The 24,694-nt window shown below is 56.4% G+C and overlaps 1 protein-coding gene across 4 annotated transcripts in view; it reads right to left on the bottom strand.

The window, feature by feature from the left end:
• Positions 1-4,528: 4,528 nt before the first annotated feature.
• The window catches only part of TMEM63B (transmembrane protein 63B), a 31,297-nt gene continuing 11,131 nt past the window's right edge, over positions 4,529-24,694 (bottom strand). For 3 of the 4 annotated variants that reach the window (XM_035901449.1, XM_035901448.1, XM_035901447.1), the window contains 23 exons: positions 22,645-22,843; positions 21,932-22,011; positions 20,046-20,084; positions 16,302-16,392; positions 15,434-15,471; positions 14,503-14,645; positions 14,181-14,232; positions 13,782-13,890; positions 13,169-13,239; positions 12,255-12,335; positions 11,991-12,114; positions 11,769-11,902; positions 11,490-11,627; positions 11,055-11,208; positions 10,703-10,809; positions 9,812-9,898; positions 8,333-8,398; positions 8,031-8,193; positions 7,766-7,871; positions 7,465-7,632; positions 7,207-7,322; positions 6,894-6,974; positions 4,529-5,472 (listed from right to left, as the gene is read on the bottom strand). In XM_035901449.1, the coding sequence (XP_035757342.1) occupies positions 5,305-5,472; positions 6,894-6,974; positions 7,207-7,322; positions 7,465-7,632; positions 7,766-7,871; positions 8,031-8,193; positions 8,333-8,398; positions 9,812-9,898; positions 10,703-10,809; positions 11,055-11,208; positions 11,490-11,627; positions 11,769-11,902; positions 11,991-12,114; positions 12,255-12,335; positions 13,169-13,239; positions 13,782-13,890; positions 14,181-14,232; positions 14,503-14,645; positions 15,434-15,471; positions 16,302-16,392; positions 20,046-20,084; positions 21,932-22,011; positions 22,645-22,821 (2,493 nt within the window). In that variant the 5' untranslated portion in view covers positions 22,822-22,843 and the 3' untranslated portion in view covers positions 4,529-5,304. The remainder of the gene's footprint in view (positions 5,473-6,893; positions 6,975-7,206; positions 7,323-7,464; positions 7,633-7,765; positions 7,872-8,030; positions 8,194-8,332; positions 8,399-9,811; positions 9,899-10,702; positions 10,810-11,054; positions 11,209-11,489; positions 11,628-11,768; positions 11,903-11,990; positions 12,115-12,254; positions 12,336-13,168; positions 13,240-13,781; positions 13,891-14,180; positions 14,233-14,502; positions 14,646-15,433; positions 15,472-16,301; positions 16,393-20,045; positions 20,085-21,931; positions 22,012-22,644; positions 22,844-24,694) is intronic. The other variant, XM_009646048.2, reaches the window with a different exon arrangement.

The following is a 24,694-nucleotide window of genomic DNA, read 5'->3' as shown; positions in this document are numbered from 1 at the left end:
ACCTCTGGCAACGACCGGGAAGGGATTTTAGTGGCGCTGGTGGTGCCTGCTGTCACCCCCTCCCAGCTCCCGGGGGATGGAGGGGTACCCGCGGGGCTGGGCGCGCTCCTCGGCTCCCAGCGGAGGGGTCGGTGCATTCGGAAACCGGGGCTGGAAGGAGAAGAGGAAGCAGACTTCACCCTGGGAAAGGCTTTGGGGGTCCCCCACGCTGCTGGAACCCCAGCTTAGCTGGGCAAAGCTCTGCGCTGTGCCTCATCCCGGGGCTTGTTGACCTGGAGTCAAGCTCTGGAATGGGCTGCCCGGGGAGGTGGTCGAGTCCCCATCCCTGAAGGGATTTAAAAGAAGGGCAGACGAGGTGCTTAGGGCCATGGTTTATGATGATCTTAAAGGTCTTTTCCAACCAAAGTGATTCTATGATTCTATTCTATGATTCTATGGTGCTAGGGCTGAGCACGGTGGTCCCAGCGGGTGTCACCCACCCTGGAGTCACTTCTCCTTCCCTCGTGCCTGGGGAGGCTGGGCCCGCATCACCTCACTCCTACAAGCCCAGGCAGTCACGGCCAGCAACACTGCTGCCAGCTGCCCCGGTATCCCTGCAAGCCCTGGCAGCCAGGGCCAGCACCCACCACACCGGCTGCCCCTTGCTGCTGGGTGCTGGCAGGGCCCATCCCGAGCAGGTCCCACTGCCCCAGGGCTCCCCGCAGCAGGGCTGCCCGGGCATGTCCTCCGTGACTCACGGTGCAGCTATGCCAGGTGGTGCCCTTGCTCACAGGCATGGCGGCAGCAGGGCTTGGCACGGCACCGTAACATGGCTTTTGCCTGGGATGGCATGGCCCAGCATGGACTGGCACAGCTTGGCCTGGTGTGGCTCAGCCCGGCACGGCCAACATGGCTTGGCCTGGCGTGACCAGCTCAGCTCAGCCCAGTTTGGCATCGCCTGGCCCAGCCCCACCTGCCCCAGCCCCGGGAAGAAGCTCTACACTGCCACTGTTCTGAAGAGAAGACTGAGAGGGGACCTCATCAACACCTACAAATATCTCAAGGGTGGATGTCACGAGGATGGAGCCAGACTCTTCTCAGTGGTGAGCCCTGGCCCAGGCTGCCCAGGGGGGCTGTGGAGTCTCCTTCTCTGGAGATATTCAAAGCCCGCCTGGACGCTGTCCTGTGCCCCCTGCTCTGGGTGAGCCTGCTTGAGCAGGGGGGTTGGACTGGGTCATCTCCCGAGGTCCCTTCCAACCCTTGCCATTCTGGGATTCTGGTGCCAGGGCTGGACACGGTGACCCCAGCAGGTGTCACCAACCATGGGGCTCCTTCTCCCCTCCTCGTGCCTGGCTGTGGGGAGGCTGTGCCCGTACCTCCTCACTGCAGGAGCTGACATCCAGCTGCTCCCTGCAGCTTCACACAGTGCCTGCATTCTAACCCCCCCCCCCTCTTCTGGGCAAATCCTTGCTCAGCAGGGAGCAGGTTGTACACGGGGTCAGGAGCTGTGTCCCTTGCAACCAGAACATTCAAAACCAGCTGTAGCAGGGTTCTGCGGCTGCACCCACAAGGGAATGCTCCAGCCCCGGCCAGAACCCACCAGAGCTGCCCTGTCCCCATCCCCACCTAGGAGAGCCCGTCGCAGGCAGCTTGTTCTGCCCACCCTGGCATGGAGGAGGCTTTGGGGTGCCCTGCTCTGGGCTGCCACAGCAGCAGCTCCATCTTATCCTCAGCCAGAAGGTGGGAAGCATAGGGTGGTCCCTGCTGGGGTCACCAGCCAGCTCTGCACCCAGTTGCAGGCAGCAGCGTGCCTGCAGACAAGGAACAAGCAGACCTGCAATGCCAGGGCTTGTTCCTGCTTTGGGCTTGTGCCTGAAGGGCTCTGCCAGCTTTTTGTCTGGCCTTGACCACCACTGACCGCCCTGCCCCCTCAGATCCACCCAGGACAGTGCCCGTCCTTGTTGTCACCCCGTTCTCCTCCTGTTCATCTCTTGCCTCATTACCCCCGGGTGGCCTTTAAAGCCGCTTTCACAGCTCACTCCCGGGGTAGGAGACGGCTCCCGTGTAATCCTGCCACACAGGCTGTCCCGTGTCCTGCCCTTTGTGCTTGGCAGCAGTTTCCGTCAAAATGAATACCTGCGCAATTTCCTCCTTCCCTTCCCTTTGCAGCGATACCTGCAGGGACTTGGCAGCGGGCACCTTTCTTCTTTTGGTCTTTGGTTCTCTTTGTCTGTGCCCAGACTTTGCTTCTTCCTGGTCCCTTGGCTGCAAGGGGCAAGAGAGCTTTTTGTCCCCTGCTCAGGCTGCGCTGCTGGCACATGAAGCCACAGGGCCTGACCGCAGCGAGGTGGGCATGGAGCTGGGAGCCCGGGATCTCTCGTCTGTCTCTCAGCAGCCTGCTCCACGCCTCGCCTCTCTGTTGCACCAGCCTCCGAGGAACGGCCGCTGAACACAAATTACTGAGCCTGCAGCAGCTGCCTGCAAACCACCCCAGCTCCAGCCCGCACCAGGGAGCAGTCCTGGGGGCTGGCTGCTTGCCCCTCTGCGTGGGGGATGGCTGAGCTGCAGAGCAGCATTGCACGGCAGGAAAGCCGTGCTCCAGGGGTCTTAGCATCCCTCACCCTTTCCCAAGGGCTTTAGCTGTCCACCCGAACCAGGCCAGGAGACAGGTTCCTGGATGGAGACAGCAGGAGCAGCCACATGAATTGCTATTGGGACCACAGGGTTGGGCTGACAGCTGCCACCGAGGCCACCAGCAAAACTCCCCTCCCACACCCTTCCCAAATCATCTTCCCCCATGCCAGCCAGCCTCCGAGGAACGTTCCCAAGCACACACAGCTTCCCAAGCACACACAGCGTCCCCAGCCACCTGCTTTTAGCAGCAAAGCCTTCCATGCCTCTACAAGCTGGGGAGAGAGCCCACGGGGGCTGGGAGAGCCCCTGAACCACAGCTGGGTTCCTGGCGGCAGGGAAGGGCTTGTCCTCACACGGGGAGAGCACGCAACCACCCCCTCCTCCTTTTGCACCACGCATGCTCCTGCATCCCTGCTGCAGCTGGGGTCCTCTCCTCCCAGGTCCCAGCCCCCAACCCGCTCCACAAAGAAGAGACTGCAAGAACAATAGCTCCTTTTTTTCCTTTTTTTTCTTTTGTACACAAATATATACAGGGTATTATACACATCTCTACACAGACAGTGCCACTCAGAACACACAGCTCTCCGCGGGCTCTGCAGAGGTAGCCCCGGGCCACGGCCGTACCTACAGAGACTGGAACATCCCAACCCGGCTGCTGGACCAGGGCGAGGGCAGTAGGTGGGTGCAAGAATAGGGAAGCAGGATCAGCATCCTCCCTGCCCCAGCCTGGGAGCGGAGCTGGAGCTCTCAGCTTTCATCCTCCTGTCACTTCTAGCCCGTCCCTGGAGGATGGGTGACACTCACCGTGCCCCTGCGTGTGCTCCAGCCCCGGGCGAGCCCTGGGAGCCGGGGTGGCCTGTCCTCCCCATGCATGGAAGACCTACATCTCTTCCCCTCCATCCCCCCTTTCCTCAGGGCCTGGGATTCCTATAGAGAGGTATACAGGGAAGTCAGCTACGTCCTCCCCGGAGCAGCCCCCGGCTGCTCTGCATGTCCAGCTCCCCTCTTCTAATGGGGGGGTGGGGGGGGCAAGGGGGAGAAAAGCCATGGGATGTGACCGCCCTTCCTCGGAGTGGAGCTGGGCAGGGCTGACGCTTCACTTGTTCAGGTCTATTAAAGTGCTTGGAGCTCCAGGGCCAGCACAGGTGATTGAGAAGATAAATGACTGTCCCCTTCCAGCTGACCCCAGAGGGCACGGCCTCAGGGAGCCAGTCCAGCACCCACAGATGACAGGCAAAGGGAAGGGGGTAGTGTCCGCAATGAGCACCAAATAAGATGGTGGCAGGGGGTTGAGGGAAATAAATATAGCTCAATAGCAGGGAGATTTATTATTTTCCTTTACATTTTACACAAGGGGAAGGGGGAAGCAATTGAGGGCAACCGATCCTGACCAGAAACCTCTTCACAAACAGCCTTTAAAGAGGGTCAGACCTCCCTGCAGGTGCCAGAGGCTCCAGTTCACTTCTCCCATCCATCCTGTCCCCTGCCTCCCTCTGGGACATGGCTATCACCAGGGAGGGGGCAAGGGCAGAGGTAGGGGACAAACAGCCCCCCTCCTCTCTCAGGCTGGGTGATGCCAGGGGAAGCCTACACCCAGCCAGGGCAGGTGACAAAAGCCAGCACAGCCCCACAAGGCTTTTGTGCTCTTGAAGATGGTGGTCTTGCTTGGAGAGGGCTTCCAGGGGCTGCTCTCCCAGGCTTCCCTCCCTCTCCAACCACCTCAGCTGGGGGAAGACCCTGCAGCAGCTCAGGGAAGGCAGCCCACGGGGCCCCGTCACAACCAGGCAGCACCACCCCTGCAGGGTGCCTGCACTCCAGGATCCTTTCTCCCCTCTCCCTAGCACCCAGAGACCCCCAGCACAGCCCCCCCTGCAGGAAAAAAGCGGCCCAAAAAAAAAAAAAAAAAAAAAGCCACTTAAAATGATGCTGCAATCCCCTGCCTGTGCCCCTGGGGGAGGAGGGGACAGGACCAGGGGGAGAGGCTGCCTGCCCCTCCTCCTGCCCATGAGAAATGCCCTCAGCACCCCTCACCCTGCGAGGGGCTGCCCAGCTCACGCCAACCCCGCGCCCCTTCCCCTGGGCGATGCCACCCCTGCCGTCACCATCCCCATGGTGGTGGTGGTGGGGGGGAGGTCTCTGTCACCACCCCCTGCGCCTGGCACATCATGCCAAGGGGGTGAGAAAGGGCACGCGTAGGCGCAGGGAGAAGGTGCAACACAAGCCACCCCCCCTCTCTAGGGGGGCACTTCCAATACACTGACTAAAGTTTTTTGTCACCTTCCTGTAAATCTAATAAATTATTAGTGTTTCTCACCAGAAACATGGACAGAGGGACCTGCTGAGGAGCCCCCAAAGGTTCCCCTTGTGCCCCACAAAGCACCCAGCTTTCCTCCTCCCTGTGGGTCCAGAGCAGCACCGCGGGGGTCACTGTCCCCCTCCTCCCCAGCCCCTGGGGTTTTGGGACGCCTTAGAGAAGGTAAAGAGCATGCCGGCTGAGCTGCCGGGCCGGCACAGGGGCAGAGGGGCAGGGAAGTGGAGAGCTTGTGGCAGGGGCCCCCCGCCCTCGCTGAAGGCGACGGCCCCGGGGCGTGGGCGGGCGAGGGCAGCACCCTGGGGTGCCTCTCCCTTGGTCTCTGTGCACACAGCCTGCCCCGCTCCTGGGCCTCCTTCCTCTCCCTCCCTCCGAGGTCCCTACTGGTGGATCTCATTCTCTATCAGGCTGTCCTCACACGACTGGAAATCCGTGTCGTTCATGCCATCTGCGTTGATGAGCTCCTCGTCCTGTGACCCCTGCTCCTCCGATTCCGTCGCTTCGCCCTCCGGCGAGGAGTCCTGCAGCACTTGGGCGATGTACTTCTGCTGGGGCCAGGCAATGGGTGGTGAGAGAGGAGAAAAACGTGTGAGCCCAGGGCAGGGGGTTGGTTCTCACGGCAGCAGAGCACAAGAGGTAAAGCACCATGCAAGAGGCTGAGCACGGGGACATGCTGGGAGGGTGAGGAAGGGCCCAGACTCCATGGGATGTACCAAGAGAGGGGGTAAAAGCAGGGCTGGCTTGGCCCTGCAACAGTGGAGGTGCTTGCAGCACAGCTCCAGCCAAACCCCAGCATCCTGGGACAGGCAGCACCCCCAGGGGGCCGGGGCTGGGCGAGCATGGGGCTTCTCCGCACTCTGAAGCTCAGATGGACTGGAGGACTGCACTCCCTTTTTTGCTGGTGGATGCGTCCCTCTGAGGCTGTGCCTGCCTCTTACAGGGAATTTCCTTTTGGAGAGATGCCGCTGCCCTCAGGTACACGGAAACTGGAGAGGAGCCTGGATTACTCCGAGGGAGCAGGAGGCTCTGCATGTACTCCCCTGAACAGCTCTGCACAGACCCAGCTAGAAATATCTCACGGTGGCAGCGAGCGGCTGGAACAGAGCCAGTGAGCCAAGGAAAAGTTCAGGAAACCGATTCTGCGATCTCAGAGTTGGACAGGGGAGGGGGGAGTCCCCAGAGCACTTTCATGGCCTTCAAGGCAATGCCCACAGAGACCTCTCTGCATTGGCACCAGGACCAGCCCAGCAGGTAACAGCCTTTGCTGATGGGCACGTGCTCAAAGATGCAGAAGGAAGAAGGGAGACTGACGCAGTTGCATTTACTGTCCTGGCCAAGAGAGAGGCAGAAAGTAAAGGCACAAGTCTGGGAGGCAGTGGGAAAGGGGTGTGCATGTGTGTGTGTGGTCACACTTCATCACCCTGGCTCAGGTGAGGGGCACGGGGCCCAACACTTCACAGAATCCCAGGATGGCAAGGGGGGTTGGAAGGGACCTCAGGAGATCACCCAGTCCAACCCCCCTGCTCAAGCAGGCTCACCCAGAGCAGGGGGCACAGGACAGCGTCCAGGTGGGCTTTGAATATCTCCAGAGAAGGAGACTCCACAGCCCCCCTGGGCAGCCTGGGCCAGGGCTCAGGCACCCTCAAAGTCAAGAAGTTCTTCCTCATATTCAACTGAAACCTCTTCTGTTTCAGTTTGTGCCCATTGCCCCTTGTCCTGGTGCTGGGCACCACTGAGAAGAGTCTGGCTCCGTCCTCGTGACACCCGCCCTTGAGATATTTGTACTTGCCTCCCACCCTTGCAGGGAGACTCCAGGTGCTGCCTCAGAGAGGTGAGGAATGAGGTACTTGGACAAAGAGGCGGGGTAAAAAAAATAAAAAATAAAAAAAAAATCTACAGGCATTACTTTCCTCTTTCCAAACCCAGGTAAGGAGCGTGCCAGGGCACAAAGGTGGGGACAGGGACTCACAGCTGATTTGGGAGCCGGCAGACTCGTGGCAGGTCTCCCATTCTGCCTGTTTTCTATGGCATCCACCTCCGCACGGTCAATCTGGAGAGGAAAGAAGAAAATGAGAGGCTGACAGGGCGACCTATCTCCTGCCCCACCACAGGAGTAGCATACAGGCAGCAGGGACAGCCTTGGGACTGTCCCCTCCACAACGCCAGGGTTGAGAGGCTCTGCCAGGGAGCAGGCTGGGACCCCCCCCAGAGCCCCTGCTGTTTTGCAGCTGAGCTGTGCTCCCAAGAAGGGTCCCGCACCCCCACCCAGCACTCCACCTCACCTTGTAGTTGTGAGCGCTGAGGTATTTGAAGTGCCCAAAGCAGACGTGACACAGGCAGATCACAATGGTGATCACGAGGACCACAAAGGTGAACATGGAAGTGGGGGCCAAGAACCCTGGGGGCAAAGGAAAAACCGAAGTGGTGGTGTCAGAGGGACTCTGACCATGCCCCGTGGCCAGGGGCTGCCAGGACCACAGCCCAGCCAGGAAAGTGGCTCTGCAGGAGGCCGGGGGATGGCAGCCCAGCCCAGCACTCACCTGTGCGCATGGTGGAGAAGAAGAGAAGCCAGAAGAGGCAGAGGATGGGGGCTGCCACCACCTGGTTCACAGCCCCTGAATGGATCTTCTTGTCCAGCTTGGCAGGCAGGTAAGCATAATACAGGTTGTATCGGTCCACCAGGTGCTTAAGCAGCATGTACATGAGCCCTGGGAGAGAGGGGAAGGATGCCAGCAGAGAGGGGAATCAGCCTCTGACTGACGGGGAATATCTCCCCCCACACCTCACCCTTCTTGCCTCCCCCCAGCCTCTGACACAGGGAGGTGGAGGGACATCCCTTACCAAAAGGGACGATGATGGGGCAGGTGATGCTGTACGTCATGACCACAGTGAAGACGCACATCATCCAGGCATAAGCAGCCCCGAACTGGAACTCATAGGCCTGGTGCTGCAAGAGGGAACAGAGACCCGTCAGCACAACCCCAGGAGCTCAGCGGGGGCGTGCAACACACCCAGCCGTACACGCAGCAGGGGGCGAGCCCCATCACAGCACTCCCACCCCCAGCTGGAGGCCACAACCCACCACCCCCTCAGCCCCGCTACATACTCGTTTGACATTCCTCCGCTCGGCGGCCGAGCGGGCCAGGCAGAGGCGTATCATGTACATGAGCAAGCCGGGGATGCGCAGCAGGTCCATGGCATTCCCGATGAAGGCAGAGGCGATGACATAGTTGACGAAGAAGGCCCCGTTGTCCGGCAGAAACACACATCTGGGGAGGTGCAGGGAGAGCAAGCTGCAGGAGGTGCTCCCCCCCTTGCAGGGCAGCAAGCACAGCCCCCAGTACCTTTGGAAGCCAACAAGAACCTCCCCCCGTTGCAAAGAAGGGCCTTCTGCCCAACTCCACTTACTCAAATCGCACGGCAGCTTCAGCAAGGAATTTTTTGTCAAACAACCAGCGGAAGAACACATCCAAGCTGCAGGGGAGGGAGGACAAGAAGAAAAGAGGAACAGTCAGAAGCAGCAACAGACAGACATACCCATGCAAATATGTGGAAGCTGCTCTAGAAGGACCCAAAGCTCTGACCATGGGCCATTTTGTTCCCTCTTGGGATGTGTCACCAGCAATTATGTAAATCAGAAACCAGGAAAACACAGTGTAGCACCCAAAAAGGGATGTAAAGCTTCCCACTCTCATGTGTGTTCTTTTCCCTTTGCCCTGATCCTATCAGTAAAGTATTTTCCTATTCATGCAAGGAACAGGTGACTGACCCTACAGAAGAAACTGGGTAGGTACAAGGTACCCTCCAACACAGAGATTTAAAAAAAAAAAAAAAAAAAAAAAAAATCCCTTAGGAGAAACAAAACCTGTTTTCCTCAGTTCTGATTTTTTGATTTAAAACTGTCCAATCCTCTGGCACCTCAGTTACTGGTGGAGTACAGAGCTCCAGACAGAGACAACAGCAGGGGGACCGAGTTCTCTCAGCAGTTTAACAGCATCTGGTCAAAATGCAAACCTTCTGAGAGCATTTACCTGCCCTAGGTCGTAAGGTTATATGCAATGAGGCATTTTTTGTCTGGCTGGGAAACGTTGCAGCACTCACCCACTGGGATGGAGGACCATTCTGCCTCTGCCAGAGGGTCTGTCTATTCTCAGGAGCTACTTGACTTCACTACTAAAGAAAGGGTTGTACCCCGAATCCTGAATTTAGGGGGGCACAGATTCCCCACCCCACAATGTGTAACTCCCTACCACAGTAAGGACCCTGTGTCCCATTCCTATCTCCCAGTTTTTCCTTCCTCACACTGTTTCCCTACTTGGCCACTGTTCAGAGCTGCGAGCCCATGCAGATGGCTGGCAGCTGATGCACCTCTGTTTGCCACAGGACATTTCTATAAGCCCCACAGGAAAACTTGGGGCTCACATCCAGCCGGATCAGTATTTCTGCAGCCTACACAGTGATTCCACCCAGCCAAGCAGTGCAACCTACTTAGTCCTGGCTCAAATGGGCAATTTGCTAGTTTTGTGCAAAATTTGGTGTGCACGCTGAGCAGAGAGGTGGGGAGTGCCTCTTTCACCAGCAGACCTTGAAGCAGACTTCTCACGTGTCCACCGACCATGCTAGTTTTTGCTGCATTATTCATAACATCAAGGCACATGTCAACGCGGCTGCAGATTGATTCAACGAGCTCTTGGGGACACAACCATGTATGGCCCGGCCTGACCCCCCCCAACCAGAACTAAGTGCTACCTCCCCACTGGGAAGGTGGCCATGGCACTCGTGCAGCAGGGAAAGGAAGTAGCGTAGGAGAAGAACCAGGGGTGCACCTCAACCTTCCCTGTGCTCCAAGTCTCTCCGCTTGCTTTTCCAGCCCCACTCCAGCCCTACCTGCTCAGGCCCAGTGATGGCAGCAGCAAGACCATGAAGATGAGGAAGGTGTAACACTTGTGCATGGTTGTCCTGTTCTCTCCAGACCTGAGGGCAGAGAGGAAGCTGTTGACCTTTCATTGTCACCCTACCATCCCCAGAAGCAGTATCCCCATCACCTTCTCATCAGAAAGCACTTCCCAGTGTCTAATCAGACTCTCACCCTGTCCACTACTGGTTCCCAAATATGCCCCCTTTTCCCTCCAGCGTGCCTGAGGTCCGCCTGTTCTAGAGTCCCAGCTCCTCCCCCCTTGTCTCACGGGCTCTCCTGGTGCTCCTATCTTCAGAGGACTCTCTGCAATCACCTCTCTTGACCTGCAATCATCAGAGCTAGTGACATCCTCCCCATCAGTCTTTGCAACACAGTGCAGAAAACAAAGCTTATGTTGCACATCCTGCTGGGAACGTGCCTCACAAGCAGCACATTTCTAGTGCTCTGCGCTTCAGATACCTTCCCTACATCCAGGAGCCATAGCAGCTAAAGAGATTTTTCCTTTGGAAAAACTATGACTTACACGTGGGTACCCCTGCCCGCTCACCTGAGTCAAGGCTTCCCTAACTACTAGCATTTCTCACAGTGACCAGCCCCAACTCCTCCCAGCTTTCTTCTTGTAAACCTCCATCAAGCTCTGCCCATACAACCACGCTGCACAACAGCAGCTAAGGGTTGGCAGAACAGCTCTCCATGGCAGAGCCCAGGCATCCAAGAGGTGCAACGTAACACCACGCTTGGAGTGGAAGAGAGGATTTCAGGCAGAAGGATCCAGCCAGGAGCTTAACACATCAGTGAGCAGTGCCTAGTGGCCAGGCAGCATGCTGGTATGACTAACAACAGGCGCTGGCTGTCCTTACCTGGTCCAGTGTGCTTCAAAGAAGGCAGAGTAATACACGATGGTGGGCAGCAGTGCAGAGAAGCACCACAGCAGCAGGGTGGGGAAGAACTGGGTGATGATGGGGTTCTGTAACAAGGCAGAGAAGAGACTGCGTATTACATGGTGCGGCCACTCTCGTGCCAACTGCTTTTGCTGACACCAAGTCCCCGGCACCATGGCTGCCACTGCACACTGCCCAGGCTCAGCACCTCCCTCCCGGTCAGGCTACCAGGACCTGGGGAACACTGATCATTTCTCTCCCTACTCCCTCCCTTGCAGGGGCTGTTGTGCCTCAGGGTGATTTCCCATGCTACCCCATCCTGCAGCCTTACGTTAAGGTACTCCACGGGCTTGGTGACATTGAACTTGTCCATAGTGGTGATGATGATAGCAGGGGTGGTGAGGAAGAAGAGGAGGATGAAGAGGACCACATTGATCACGAGGCAGCGGATCCACCAGATGAAGCCCCGGATGGAGAGGTGTTCCCTGGGAGGGGGGGGAAGGAGGGCATCAGGACAGCTGCATGGGAGAGAAGGGCAGGTCCGGGGCCTCACGTGCGCACCACGGCCCAGCCTGCGTGAACAGCACTTGGAGGGTGAAAGCCTTGGGCTGGTGCCCCAAGTCAGATCAGATCTCTAGCTCAGCCAGGCTGGGGTTCAGCAAGAACAACTCATTCAGTTACCAGAGGAACAGACAGGGAAGGAGGCAGGGAGGATGTGTTTCCTTTCCCATTGGCAGGGCCTGCTGAGCCCCACAGAGCTGCTCACCAGTAGATGTTCTGTGGGTCGGGAGCATAGCTGACTGTCCAGTTGGAGACGTGGAGGGACTCGCTGCAGGAGGAGGCCCTGGGCTCCCCACGGCATGCACAGCCCTGACACTTGCAAGCGTTGAAGTCTTTGAGGATTCTGGAGAAGAAGAGAGAGAGGGAGATGCTGACACAGAGGGCTGGCAGGGACAAGCAAGGGGGCCTTAGTGGCATTCTTCTGACTTAAGGGAGAGCTGCGAGAAGTCACCTTCCAGGGAAGGACAGGATCCTTTGAACTCACGTGGCTGTGATGGTCTCATTGTGGAAGGTGACAAAGGCCATGCCCAGAGGTTTCTCATTCACTTTCTCCTTCTCCCGCTTGTAGTCATCTTTGAGCTTCTCCTCCAACTTGGTGTAGTACTCTATGGCTTCCACCTGGGCAGGAGGACAGGGGTCAGAGCAGAGACCTAGGGACCCAAGCCCCCGTGCACCCCTCTGCCCAACTCCTCCAGCTCTCCCCCACCTCCTCACAGCCCCTGATGACACAGCAGCACAGGTGGCCACAGGGCTTGGGGTTGATCATGGACGGTGTGTTCTCCTTGCTCTGCAGATTGGTGAAGTAGATTCGCCCGCGCTCAGCTTTCTTCCTGAAAGAGGAGAGGGGAAGAGAAGGAAGGAAGGAAGGAAAGAAAGAGGATGGCTCAGAAAAACCACCTATGTAATCAGACTCGAGGGGGAGCCCACAGCCCCTCTTCCACCCTGCCCTCTCTCCCAAACCAGGTGTTACCTCTCTGCATCGAGGAACATCAGCCGGGCCACATCATAGCAGGGACGGGCCTCCAGGACGGTGCAGTTGGCATAGGCCTCCCTGCGGATGGGAAGGACCAGCTCATCACACCCAGTACCAAAGGCTGTGCCCCTCAAGCAAACCCCATACATCCAAGGCTTCTGTCCTGCGCTGGGCTGAGTGTCAGGGTGCACAGCAAGAGCTTGCTGGGGGCATCAGGGGAGTCTGCAGGCTGTCCCTTATAGTGGAAGCAATGCATGGGGCAAATGCTACATCTTCTGGGCTTTATCTAGCACAAGGAGCCTCTTTGGACTTTGCCCCGTGGCAGCAAGGCACTCCTCTGACCCCACATCCCCTCTCTGCTTTCGTGGGCCATAGGGCTTGGGGTCAGAAAGAGGCAGAAGGCTTCCCGAAGGGTACAAAGCATTTCTCCTTTCCCCATGGTGCTTCTAAACACAGCCCTGACAGTGTGTTCACCGAGGTCCTGATAGAACAGGGCGGGTTTTTTCTGTTATAAAGAAAAATGCGCTTTTCTGCAAGGACCATGATCAGGGCATAAGCAGCAGCACAACATCCCACAGTCATTGCTCGAGCGCCTCCTGCCTACATTTCAATCTCTGAACTTGACTACATCTCAGGATGTGCTCTGTCTACTGCATGCCACACTGACCCCCTATGGCTCCGCAAGAGATAGCTGGGCATCAACCCAAGGCATGAACCAAGGATGCTGCACATTTAGATAAAAATTTGCACAGAAAAATAATACTGAGATGCCCAAAATAAGAGTGTTCACTGATTTTTACTAGCTTTCTGCTCTCAGTGTATTATTGCCACTTCAGGTAACACTAGCACTACCCCAATAAAAAGATCCCCTTTACAGAGGAGCCTTTAATTAGAGATGCAGCGAGACTCACTCAAAATGCTTCTTGATCTTTTCTGGCTCAGCATATTTTGAAATCCCATTGATGAAGAGAGTCCTCTTAACCTGGAAGGAAGGAAGGAAAAAAAAAATAAATAAAAAGAGAGGGCAGGTAGGTGTGGATGATGTGAAAGAGCAGCCTGCAGCAAACCCACCCCCCCAAGGCCTGAGTCAGGAATGGGAAAGGGCAGCCCCATCACTTCTAGCACCCAGGGCTCCCCCTCTCCAATGCTTCCACGAGGCGTTGGCATCCTGGTGTGCTGCAAATTCACAGGCTGGGGGCTTACACTGCAGCTGCCTGAACAGAAACAGTGGGTACCCTTAAGAACAAAAGAAGGCAAAAGCAGCTGGAGCAACCCCTGAGGAAGGTGTGAGGTCCCTCTCATGTGTACACCCAGTGCAGACCTCTCCTGTTTCCCCACAGGCAGTCAGGACTGCTGCTCTGGAGGAGATGTGCCTCTGGCCAGGCAGAACAAAAGAACAGCTCAAAGAAGACAGCCCCACATTGCTGTGGAAAGCGAGGTGCTCATTACCGTCTCCAAGGCCACTTGACTTGACAGAAGGGTATGGGAAAAATGTGCCTGGGAGAGCGGCCAAATCCTGCTCACCAAGTCATCCTCTTTGTAGCGCATCTTGGAGGTGTGCCGGCGCATGCTGTACACCGTCAGCAGCAGGTACAGGAAGGCAAAAGACGTGTGCAGCCACAGCAGGTTATTCCTGTCACAAGGAAGACCACAAAGGTCAGTGCAAGGTGGCCGCTACAACCCTGTATATGACTGGCCAGGCCCTGAAGGCACTGGGGCCAGGAGCAGCGTAACCCAGCACAGCACCCACATGCTCTACCACCAAATTCCAGGAGCTCAGCCTGAGAATTGGAGCAGGGACAGTAGCCTTATGGCAAGGGCAGAAATGCAGCCTTCAAGGAGGCGAGGCTCTGCAGCAAGTGGACCTTTACAAAATACTCCCTGAGGGCCTCAATTAACCATCCTACCCCTGCCCACACATACCCAGAATTCAGGTTAGCAATAGTTGTCCTCCCAAAGCTGTAGGCGTTGTTTTCTAGAGAGAAAGAGATGGACACAGGCAAGTTTAGTTATACCGAGTGACACAGAGCACCACTGGGGTGGGATGTGGCAGGAATCTCACCTGCACAACACCCTAAAATCCAAGCTGCCCAGGATGATCCTCTGGATGCACCATGATCAAAACGGGACAGGAGTCAGGTTTTGATGGTGTTACTCCCATCCTGCCCTCCACCTCTCCCCAGTGGCCTGGGCCACGGTGTTGACAGCAGCTACCCCAACCCAGCCAGGGGCTCCCCACTCTCACCTAGCAGGTCTCCTGAGAAGTTGACAGGTAACACAATGCCCACAGACAGCACGCCGACGGCCACCAGCAGCCCGATGATGTGCCTCTGGAAGGACAGGTAGTGCACGGCATCACCCCCACACTTGTCTCGGATCTCATCGTCCCTGCCGGGGAGAGAAAGGCAGTCAGACAATACTCTACATTCTCTCAAGTGCTAGAGAAGAGCCCAGGGTCATGGCTGCCCTCCTGGTTTGAACTTACACTGTGTCCCCCGCCTCGGTTCTGCCCTGCAGAGCTGTGGCCAGGCCTCGGTTAGGGATCCCAGCACCCAGCTTTGAACCAGCCTGGGCAGAAACCTGCCTGTGCAACGCTTACTGCAGCCCCAGTCCCCATACCCCTGCCCTCCACACGCTGGGATGGGCAACTGGACCCATGCAAACCCCACCTCACACCCTTCCGGTAGGCCTTCCTTCATCTGCTGAGCTACAGGATGGCTGACACTGTCCCACAGCACTCTGAAGCCAAGAAGTGCTTAGGAGACTATGCCTGAGCATCATCAGACTGGGGGTGCCTCCCTGCATCCTTCATCCCTCCTTCGTAGACATTCTCCCAACAGCACTGCCCTAGCAGGAGTCCTAGGGAGAGGAGCATCTCTGCAGAGCAGCAGACAGTGATGCTGAGACAGGACTGAGGCAGGGGAGACATGGGCTGGGTGCTCTTCTCTGTCACAGACTCACTGTGTGACCTTAGTTTTGGCTTTAGGACTCCTCATCAAGTCCTGTGTTTGCTTGTCCTCTCCAAGGGACACACTTTGCATGTGCTCTTCAGAGAAGGGGCTGCAGCAAGGGCAGTGACTTCATGCAGCTGTACTGCGCCAGGTGTCCCAACACCCTGCATTTACCCTCTGCTTCTTCCCCGTGTGGATCCTACGTGCAGGTCGTGGGGCACTTACTTTATCCTGAAGATGGCCGTCAGCCAGGAGCAGAAACCCTGTTGCAGAAAGAACACAGGAGGGTCTCATGTCACTCTGTGCTCCCTTCTCCCTGCTCCCTCCTTCGAAGGCTCAGGGGACCAGTGTCCTCGCACCTCCACAGACTCTGCTCAGGACAGGAAGGGGCCAGACCACGAGCACAGAGATGTGCAGAGCCATGGATGGGCGCAGGTGAAGGAGATGACAGTGCCACTCCACAGGGCACAACACAGGCTGGACTCTGCCACATGGCTGTCCCCTACCAACTGGCAGCTCTGCCTCCCAAGTGACCCATGGGCTCCTGGCTAGCATGGAAGCTCTCCACAGCCTAGGGACACCCAGAAAATTCACCATACAGGTACTTTAGCCATCATCCTGGACAAAAGGAGCTCTGCAGGGACTGGGAAGGCAGAGTGGGCCAAGCCAAGCCTCCTCAAAGGACACCTGTGGGGGGAATATTCCCTGGGAGCTTCACCACCCACCCATCACACCTTGTTATCCTACTGAACTGGCCTCCCCTTTAGAGAGGAAAACAGCAGTAGAGGTAGAGAGTGTGAGGAGGAGCCAGACACCTTTCTCCTGGTGAGTATTGTTTGTGATGCTGAGACGATGGGTTGGACAGATGTCCATTAAGCCACAGGGATGTACAGACTACTTACTTAAGCACTTGTCTAGAAGCCACGTAGTTATGTCTGCTTGAGCTCTATACCACTCTCACACACTACAAGGTGTGGGACCTAAGGCCTGAGGATGGGCAAACAGTGTTGCTTCTGGAGAGCCCTTGGTTCAGACAAGCTATGAGCTCCTGGCCACTCAAAGGCAAGGTGTTTTGACTCTTGCTGCTACTCACATTGTCCCTCTGGTCGAAGTCCACAGAACTGGAGACGGAGGTGAGGCGCTCGTAGCGGTCATGGTTGTCAGAGTGCAGGGCGGAGGCTACGCTAAAATGACAAGCAGGAGGTGAGGGAGAAAATTAGAAGATGCGAGGAGGCAGCCTGGCCAGGAACCAAGAGCACCCAGAAGATCAGAGGTTAATTCAGGTCAGTTTGCCCAGGTGAGATGGAGAGAGGTTAGATCAGAGAGGAGAGGTAGCAGTCAGCATAGACCCCTCCTCAGGCAGCACCCTGAGCCCAGCAGCCCCCATGGGCTCAACCGTGGGTGCTACTTGCTCAGCACCTTCCGAGAGGCACCTGCGTTACACAGCAGCCCCTGCGAGGAAGGGCTGGCAGCGGCTGCCATGGAGGAGAGAGGAAGTCTGTTTAGTGCAGGGTTTAGAGGAGAGGAGGTGGGAACCAGAGGGTGCTGCAGCCCCTCTGGCTCCGGTGCGGCCACGAGGCGGCAGCCCTGGCACTTGAGATTTGTTGGCAGTGGCTGCCAACCTGGAGGGCCTTGCTCGTCTTCGGGAAGAGGAAGGCTGGGAGTCTGGTGGGCTGTACTCCGTCTACACCAGTCCTCCCCGCACCTTTAGTGCTTCAGGGCAGGGAATGCCAGGAGGAGGAACGCAGCTGAGCCCCAACAGCCATTGCTGTCTGGAGCCAGGCTCAGCCCAGCCAGCTCCGCAGCCTCAGCTGGGCCTCCTGCCTGGAAATCCCAGCTAGAAGTGAATGACTGCAGGCTAAAGGATGAGGAAGAGGGCTGAATATCCGAGACCGCTCTACTCCAGACACAGACAGGGACCTAGGTGAAGAACCTGCAGCAGAAGCACCCAAAGCAGACAACAGCCCCCACTACAAATGAAGACAAAGGGCAGCTGGCAAAAGAGACAATAAAATGGTCCAGAGACCTAAATTAAATAGCACTTGCAAGATGACAACAGCAGGCTGGGATCTTGGAGGTGCAAGAAGAGATATGGCTGCTCTGAAAGCTAGAAGCAAAGAAAAAAAAAAAAACAAAACAACCCAGATGAAAACATAGTCTCCCTGTAACCAGTACAGGTTCAAGGAGGATCAGATGGACAAGAAGCTGGAGAAGAAGCAACTGAGAGACAAGTGCTAGAGACAAAGTGGATGACACTACAGGAAGGAGAACAAGCAAAGACCCTCGTGACCCTGCCAAAGGAAAGAAGATGGGACACGTGGCCTCCCTTGGAGCAGAGCAGCACCTGCTGAGTCCCTGGCTGGAAGCAATGGAGAGAGGGAAAAGGAGATTAGCTGAAGGTCATGGGACTGCAGGGGTATAGATTAGACACTGGTGTGCAGCCTTGCGACTGCACAGCCCAACACACTGCTCTGCTGGAGGGACAGAACAAGCTTTGACCAAGCTCTTGGACTTTCAGCCCTTTAAAATCCCAGAGACCTCGCAGCTGGGCACAGTGAGCGAGGGTGAACTTCTGCTATCCACAGCCCTGAGAAGAGCCCAGCACGATGACATGGTGTGCTTTTGGCTCCTTGGTACTGGAAAAGCAGGGGGCAGAGCAGTGCTGGAGGGGACAGCCAAGTGCCGTGTTATGAGATGACCAGGCTAACTCAGCTCCCTTCAGCGGGATACAGAGATGGGAATCAGGATGACCAGCAGTGCTGAGAAGGCAGAGTGGCCAAACCTTGCCAAAGATGGGAAGCTGAAGAGAGCTCCAACAGTACCTGTAGCTAGCTGGAGGCTTTTTAAAGCAAGGCACCAACAAAGCAAGTGGGTGGAGGCAAGGTTGCCCTAAACTGTGATAAGATTAAGGTGGGATCCTGCCTGCTGCCCCAGGTTTGATGCTGGCCCTGCCAGGGAGGGAGAAGGGCAGGGTCAAAGGCATGGCAAGCCTCAGGCCAAAGGAATTGCAGGCTGTGGGAAGGGAGGCCAGGCACGCTGTGGAAAGGGCTTGCTGCGGTGGTGTGGCAGGAGGTGGCGGCGTGGGTGGCAAGTCCCACAGGGCTCTGTGATCACCGCCTTTACACACAGAGGTGCAGGTGGGTTGCCACAATCTCCCAGTGCAGACTGAATCACCAATTAAGAGTGCCAATGGCTACCACAAGCCCTGGTCAGGGGCAGGACAAAGGCACTTGCCGGTTCTCAGGCAAAGGGACACATCTGAGGAGGATGTCCTCCTGCACCGAGAGCGATGCTACACATCCAAGGGCTGGGAGTGCCAGGCAGCATACACATGTCCCTAACCCACCACATGCCACTGTGCCCCAGCACAGACAACAGCTGGGATGGGAAGGTGCCACCAGCCTTGGAGGAGCACAGCAAGGACAAGGTTTCCTCCCTGAGCTCCACAGGCTTTTGGAGTTTCTGGCTACCAACACTGTCCCAGCTCAAGCAGTAGGGGTGGGGTGGGGGTGTCAGCAGAGAGCACCAGCAAGCCCAGGTGAAGAATGGGAGCAGGAAGCAGCAGCCCCCTGGAGAGAGATGAGCACTTGTGAAAATAACTGAGGTAGACCCCCTGAAAAGCCTCAGAACATGATGGCTCTGCTACCTCTGCCTTACTCCCCCTGCAAGGTGTTAGCAGAGAAAAGTTGCCCAACACACCTGAAACAGGACCAACCACTAGTGAAGCAACTCAAGCATGAGCAAGGGGTCCCATCTGTGCCATGTACCACCGCTCCAATTGCTCCGCTCCTTTGGGGCCAAGGAGCAACTACAAACCCAGGAGCATTCCTGGACCCTCTCAAGACAGTAGCAGTGGCAGGTACCTGCTTTGCAAGTGATGGCATACGAGAAGTGAGGCTGCAGCTTGCTCCCCCGGCCTCCAACATGCACCAGCCTGGCTTGAGTGACCATCGCAGGCTCTGTCCTGCCAGCTGATTTTGTCCTCTGCAGCATGCACCACCCAGCCAGTCAGCAAGGCATGGGGGATGCTCTTTTCTTAGGCATAAAAGCAGCAAGAAAGATGAAAGAGCATGGAGGGAGGGTCCATGGCAGTGCTTAATGGGCAATGCCAGGCCAAGGTGCTGGAGGATGCTCTCAGCAGCACTGAAGCAGGAAGTTTGCTTCTGTAGTGGGAGAGAGAAGGGACAAAGGACCTGTCCTGCCAAGCATATGCTACCAGCCAGGGGTAGGTGGCAAGGGACAAGGGCCAGCACTTGCCCTGGTCCTGGCAGCCTCACAGGGTGAAGGGAAAAAAAAGAGAGAAGCCTTGCAACTGCCTGCCAGATCCTCTCCATGCGCCCACCTGCCCTTGAAGCTGGTATGGGAGCAGCACTTGTGGCACCTGGGCATGAGAGGGACCAGGCAAAGGAGGCTCCCCTGTGCCCGGGTGACCCGAGTGTGCTGTGGGCTCAGGCAACTGGGGTTATTTTCTCCATCATAAGGCAGGATAGCTGGACATGGGTAGGTAGAGCAGGGTATGTGACACGGCACCCTCCACTTTGGCTGCAACCGGGAGCTCCTCAGCATTGCTGCCCTCAGGGAGCATTTAAGGGCTACTAGGGGAAAACTAGAGTGCGTCCAGCTGTGGTAGTGGCTGACACAAAGGGGAGGGAAAAAGAAGAGCATGAATCCACCAAGAGGCACAAATCCAAGCCCAAATTCCCAGCCACTTAGATTAGTTCAGAAGCAAGACAGAAAACTGCAAGAGAAAAGGGGGGGGAGAGAGAGAGAGAGAGAGAAAGTGAGAGAGTGAGAGCAAGAAAGAGAGAAGAAACAAGACCCTGAAAAAACGACATACTATTCCCGCTCCTCTCGCTCCGTCTGCCAGCGTCGGCGCCTGGGGGTACAGAAACAGAAAGGGAGAGGTTACAACCATGGAGCAGGTGCTGGGTCTCCTCTGTCGCAGGGAGCTACGCACCTGACATGGCTCCACACCATCCTGAGGAAGAGAAACCTGCTGATGGTCAGGCTGGAGAAGACCTTTCTTCCAGAGCCCAGGGCTGCCCCAAGCCACAGCAACCTGGAGCCCCAGCCAGCCCAGGGGCAGAATGCTTTGCTGCCAGCTAAAGGGAAGCTGGCTTCACTGGGAAGGTGGCCTGGCTCCACACTGTGGGTGTCCCAGGGAGCTCCTGAGGCATGAGGCCAGGCAGGACAGCCTTCCAGGGCTGCCCTCTGAGCCCCCCATCCATGCTTCTCCTCCCCACCCAGGCAGCCAACACACTTGCATCCCACCCTCCCGAAATGTTCATCCCAGCCTGTAGATGGGCCAAACAGCAGGGGCTCCTCCCTGGGGTCCCAGTCCTGGTGATTCACAGCCCTTACCACAGCCATGCTGCCCCTCTTCATGCGCTTACCAGCTCTCCCTCACCAAACAGCCGGCATCCCTCTGCCTTTCTGCCTACAGCCACTGCTCCTACTCCCTTGGACTCAAGGTGTTCAAGCATTGCCTCCGAGAAGGGCCAGCCCTCTCTCCCCACTGAAACCTAGAACTGTGCAGCCCCTGTGGCTACCAGTCAGGGCCTGGGTCCAGATAGCTTAACCCCAAGGAGCTGCTGCCTTCTCCCCAGTGAGGTCTCATATGATCATTCCCTTGTTGCTTTCCCCCAGTGCCCCTGCATTGCTGATTTCCCCAGCCAGGCCAGGGAAGGAGGGGCAGAGGAGCCACAGGGACACAGCTGCTTATCTAACGCTATCCAGGACCACTTATCCAAACCAGGAGAGTTCCTGGTTCAGTGCTGGAAGAAAACAACCCTTACTCTTTCCACGGTTGTGCAGGGAGTGCTCTAGAGCAGCTTGCTTGAATCTGTATTGCCACAGGCACCAAAGAAGCTGGAACTCAGTGCCATCCGAGCCTTTGGGCACAATGAGCTCGTGGAGCCGATCAAGCAGAAGAACTTACCACAGCCAGCCTTCAGAAGCCACACCTTGCCCCCAGCACGTGACAAAGCCCCATGGACACAGCAAATCACCCCTGGAGAGAGGCAGACCACCTGCACAACCCCTCTAACTTAATTAAGGGGAATTCCTTGTTCTGCACTGGAAGAAAATAATCATTGTCTTCCCTGCTGCTAACAGCAAAAATGAGAATAGCATCTCACTCTGCTACGGAGCTGCCATCTACCGTGGGCTCCAGCGTTTGCCAGCAGACACTGTAGCCCACAAATCCATCAGGCAGGAAGGATCCATACCCAGACCGACTCATCAGCACTTGGGATGCAAGCTAAACTCGCATTAGCACAGCAGTACCGCACCTGGAAATACAGCCTACTGCTTTCAAGTGCTCTTAACGAGAACTGCATCCAGCAGAGCCACAAAGACACCTTCAAAGGCTTAACAAAGCCTTCACTGTGGCAGGCCTCACCCTTCCTGTGACCTCTTTTCCTCTCTCCTCCCTCCCCTCCATCTGCTGTTCCTCTGTAAGGGCCCTTGCACACCTCTGTCACTGCAGGGACCGTAAGTGATATGGAGCCAGTGGGGACCACTCCGTGTTGGAAGAAGGAAGCTGTAACAAAAAAGCCAGCAGGCAGGGATTTTTCCTGTTCCTGGAGCTCAGAGAATACAACTGGTATGCTTGCCTCTCCTCCCCAGCTGCCTCCAGCACACGCAAGGGATTTATCCCTTCTGCCCCACAGCAAAGAAGGGTACCACCCCTGCCTTGTTCTCCTGCCCCCCTCCCACGCTTACCTGTCAGCATCAGTCACCAGAGCCAGGCGTCCGTAGTCCCAAGCAACTTTACGCAAAATTGAAAAGACAAACAGCAGTGCCTGGAAGAAAGCAAAGGAGGAGCTATGAGATGAGGCATTGTCCAGCTGTGTCCTTGTCCTCTGTGCGCAGAGCCTCAGCAACAGGGAGGGTAGGAGGGGACAGGAGTGCTCAGCTAACTGCACTGAGGCCATGGGACAGCACAAGTTCCCCAGGGCTGTTAAAATCAGACTAGCTGAATGGCTGTGGGAGGCAGAGGTCCAGAATGCAATACAAAATAGCTAGGTTAGCCACAGGATCAAAAGACCCTCAGGTGCCAAGGAGGCAAGTTTATGGCTACAGCATCTGTGGTCCTGCAGTTCCTAAGGAGGAACAAGCAAAGCCTTTGCATGGGTAAAGCTGCAGGGACTTGGAATCATAAGCAGGAGTTTTGGGATGCAGGACTGACCCAAGCTGGCCCACGTCCTTAGGAAAATTTGCAACACCCTTACATGGGCTCAGTGTGGCGGTACTGGAGTCAAGTCAACAGTGGCTAAGCCCACAGCGGCTAAGGGACATGACCAGGGCCATCAAGTCAGCCAGCAGCAAAGTCTGGGATGGCATTTGGGGCCCTCAGCTCTTAACCACCCATCCACAGTCCTCCCTTCACAGCTCATTAGCGGAGAAAGTGCTGAAGCAACGGTAGGTAGACTTACGAGAAAGCACATAAAGTCGAGGGCTAGGACGGTGGGCACCCCACCAAAGGGCAGCCCCTGCAGCACAGTGCTGCGGATGCGGGCGCTGTAGCAGTAGTCCTTGGTGCTGTTGTTGCATGTGGAGGCTTTGCAGGTGGCCCCTGCTGAGCCCAAGGTGGCAATCACGTAGGGAAGCATCTCTACAGCTTCATCGTCTTCCCTGGAGAAAGGAGAGAAAGGCCTGGTTAGACACACCAAGTGGACGACAGCAAAGCCCTGTTGGAGTTAGGGGACAACTTTGCCTGCTGCCTCAGGCTTCTCTGCACTAGAGGATTTTCCCTGGAAACCAGTGTCCAAGGACGAGGTCATCTGGAGAAGCCTGCTGAGTTTAGGGGATGCTGGAAGAGCCTGGGTGCTTCAGCAGCTGTGGTCCTACCATGCACAATCCCAGAGCTCCCTTCCTTGTTTCCCCAACTCTTACGCCATTTAGGTGCACCTCTTTCTCATGGACTACTACTCTTCTTGAGGACACATTGTCTCAGCCCCTTCCCCTCAGCAGGGAGAATGTTTAGGTACAGGAAAGGATGAAAGGGCGGGGTGGTGGGGACATGAAGTCACGTCTGGATGATGGAAACAAACTGCTACAGGGCAGTTGCTGCATCATGATCCCACAATTTCCTTTGCCTGGCTGCGTGCCATTAGCTTTATTAGGCTGAATCACCACCCTCCACTCACTGTGGGCCTCAGCCCCCAGCTCCCAGGGCACCCATCAGGGGCTGGTTACACCCCCTGTTTGTTTTCTTTCCTTCCTCTGACTTGGATGCATTTAGATGCAACCACACAGAGGGCAGAGAGGAGGCTTAGGCTCTGCTATCTAGCTCGCCAAATATTTTATTTATTTCAGTGTCCTCCCCAACTGCTACAGGACCCGCAGCTGGGCTCAGGTCAGCATCGCTGCAGCATCACTGCTTGGACACAAGATCTTCCTCCTGTGCAGAGCAGCTCCACGGGAAACACAAAAAAAAGACCGTGCTAGCAATGGATAAATGCAAACCAAGCATCACCGGTATGGTCTAGAAACAACAAATTGACAGCAGAAACGCAACTGCATTGTGGAACCAGGGAGAGAAAACCCCATCAGCTGCAGAAGGAAGCAGCGGTAACAGACAGGAAGATCTGCCCAGGCTGCTGATCCCTGAACCACCCCTCTTATCCAGCACCCACCAACCACTCCAAATCCTTCACTACCACCATGTACCAAACAGAAAGGCTGACTGGTACACTATCACTTCTGGGCAATGCTCAAGGGCTGCTTACCCAAGCCCAGAAATGCCATCCTGGTGGGCTGGGCAAAAGAGCCATCACTCGCCCAAAGCATGAGAAAGCCACCACCACTGCCCTGTGCTGGTTTCAGCCTCTTGTCCCAGAGATGCCCCCTGCCACCAGCCCGGCCTTCTAGCTCCATGTTGGGTGGTGACATTAGCAGAGAGGGTGCAGGGCTCTTCCCTCCAGCTCCCGGGTATATCCTGGCAATCTCCCACCTGGCTGCAGAGATTTATCAGCATCACAGCACAACGCTGGCTGGGTAACGACCACCAAACCATTTGCTGCGGTGTCCTAGAGAGCTCAGCTTCAAAGTGATCCCTCCCAGCTCAGCTGGTATGGATGCACACCTGCAAACCAGCTGAAGCACCGATGACAACAGGCACTGTGACCAGCTGGGTACAGGCATTTTGGGGGGGGTCAGCCAAATTGGAAAAGCCACCGAGCAGCCTGTTAAGAGATATTCACAGGTACAGAGCTGGAGCAGAGCTGCTGGGAGCAGAAAAAGGGAGTAGAAAAGCAGGAGAAGAAAGCCAAGCCACAAGAGCACAGTTGGGAACCAACTGGGGAGCCAGGCAGGATAATTCACCCCGGCTGAATTAATGAGAGACCTGGAAGCTCCAGGGGAGGGATGGGAGGAATGATGGGATGAGACTCACCAAAGGAAAGTCACATGCTTTGGAGTGTGAATGGTTATATTCCTCTGTTTTTACCTCCAAAGTGCCAGCCTAGATGGACTCAATCTGAA

Source organism: Egretta garzetta, unplaced genomic scaffold (assembly GCF_000687185.1).
Source record: "Egretta garzetta isolate BGI_Z169 unplaced genomic scaffold, ASM68718v1 scaffold729, whole genome shotgun sequence".
NCBI lineage: Eukaryota > Metazoa > Chordata > Aves > Pelecaniformes > Ardeidae > Egretta > Egretta garzetta.
This window is presented reverse-complemented; position numbering and strand designations above follow the sequence as displayed.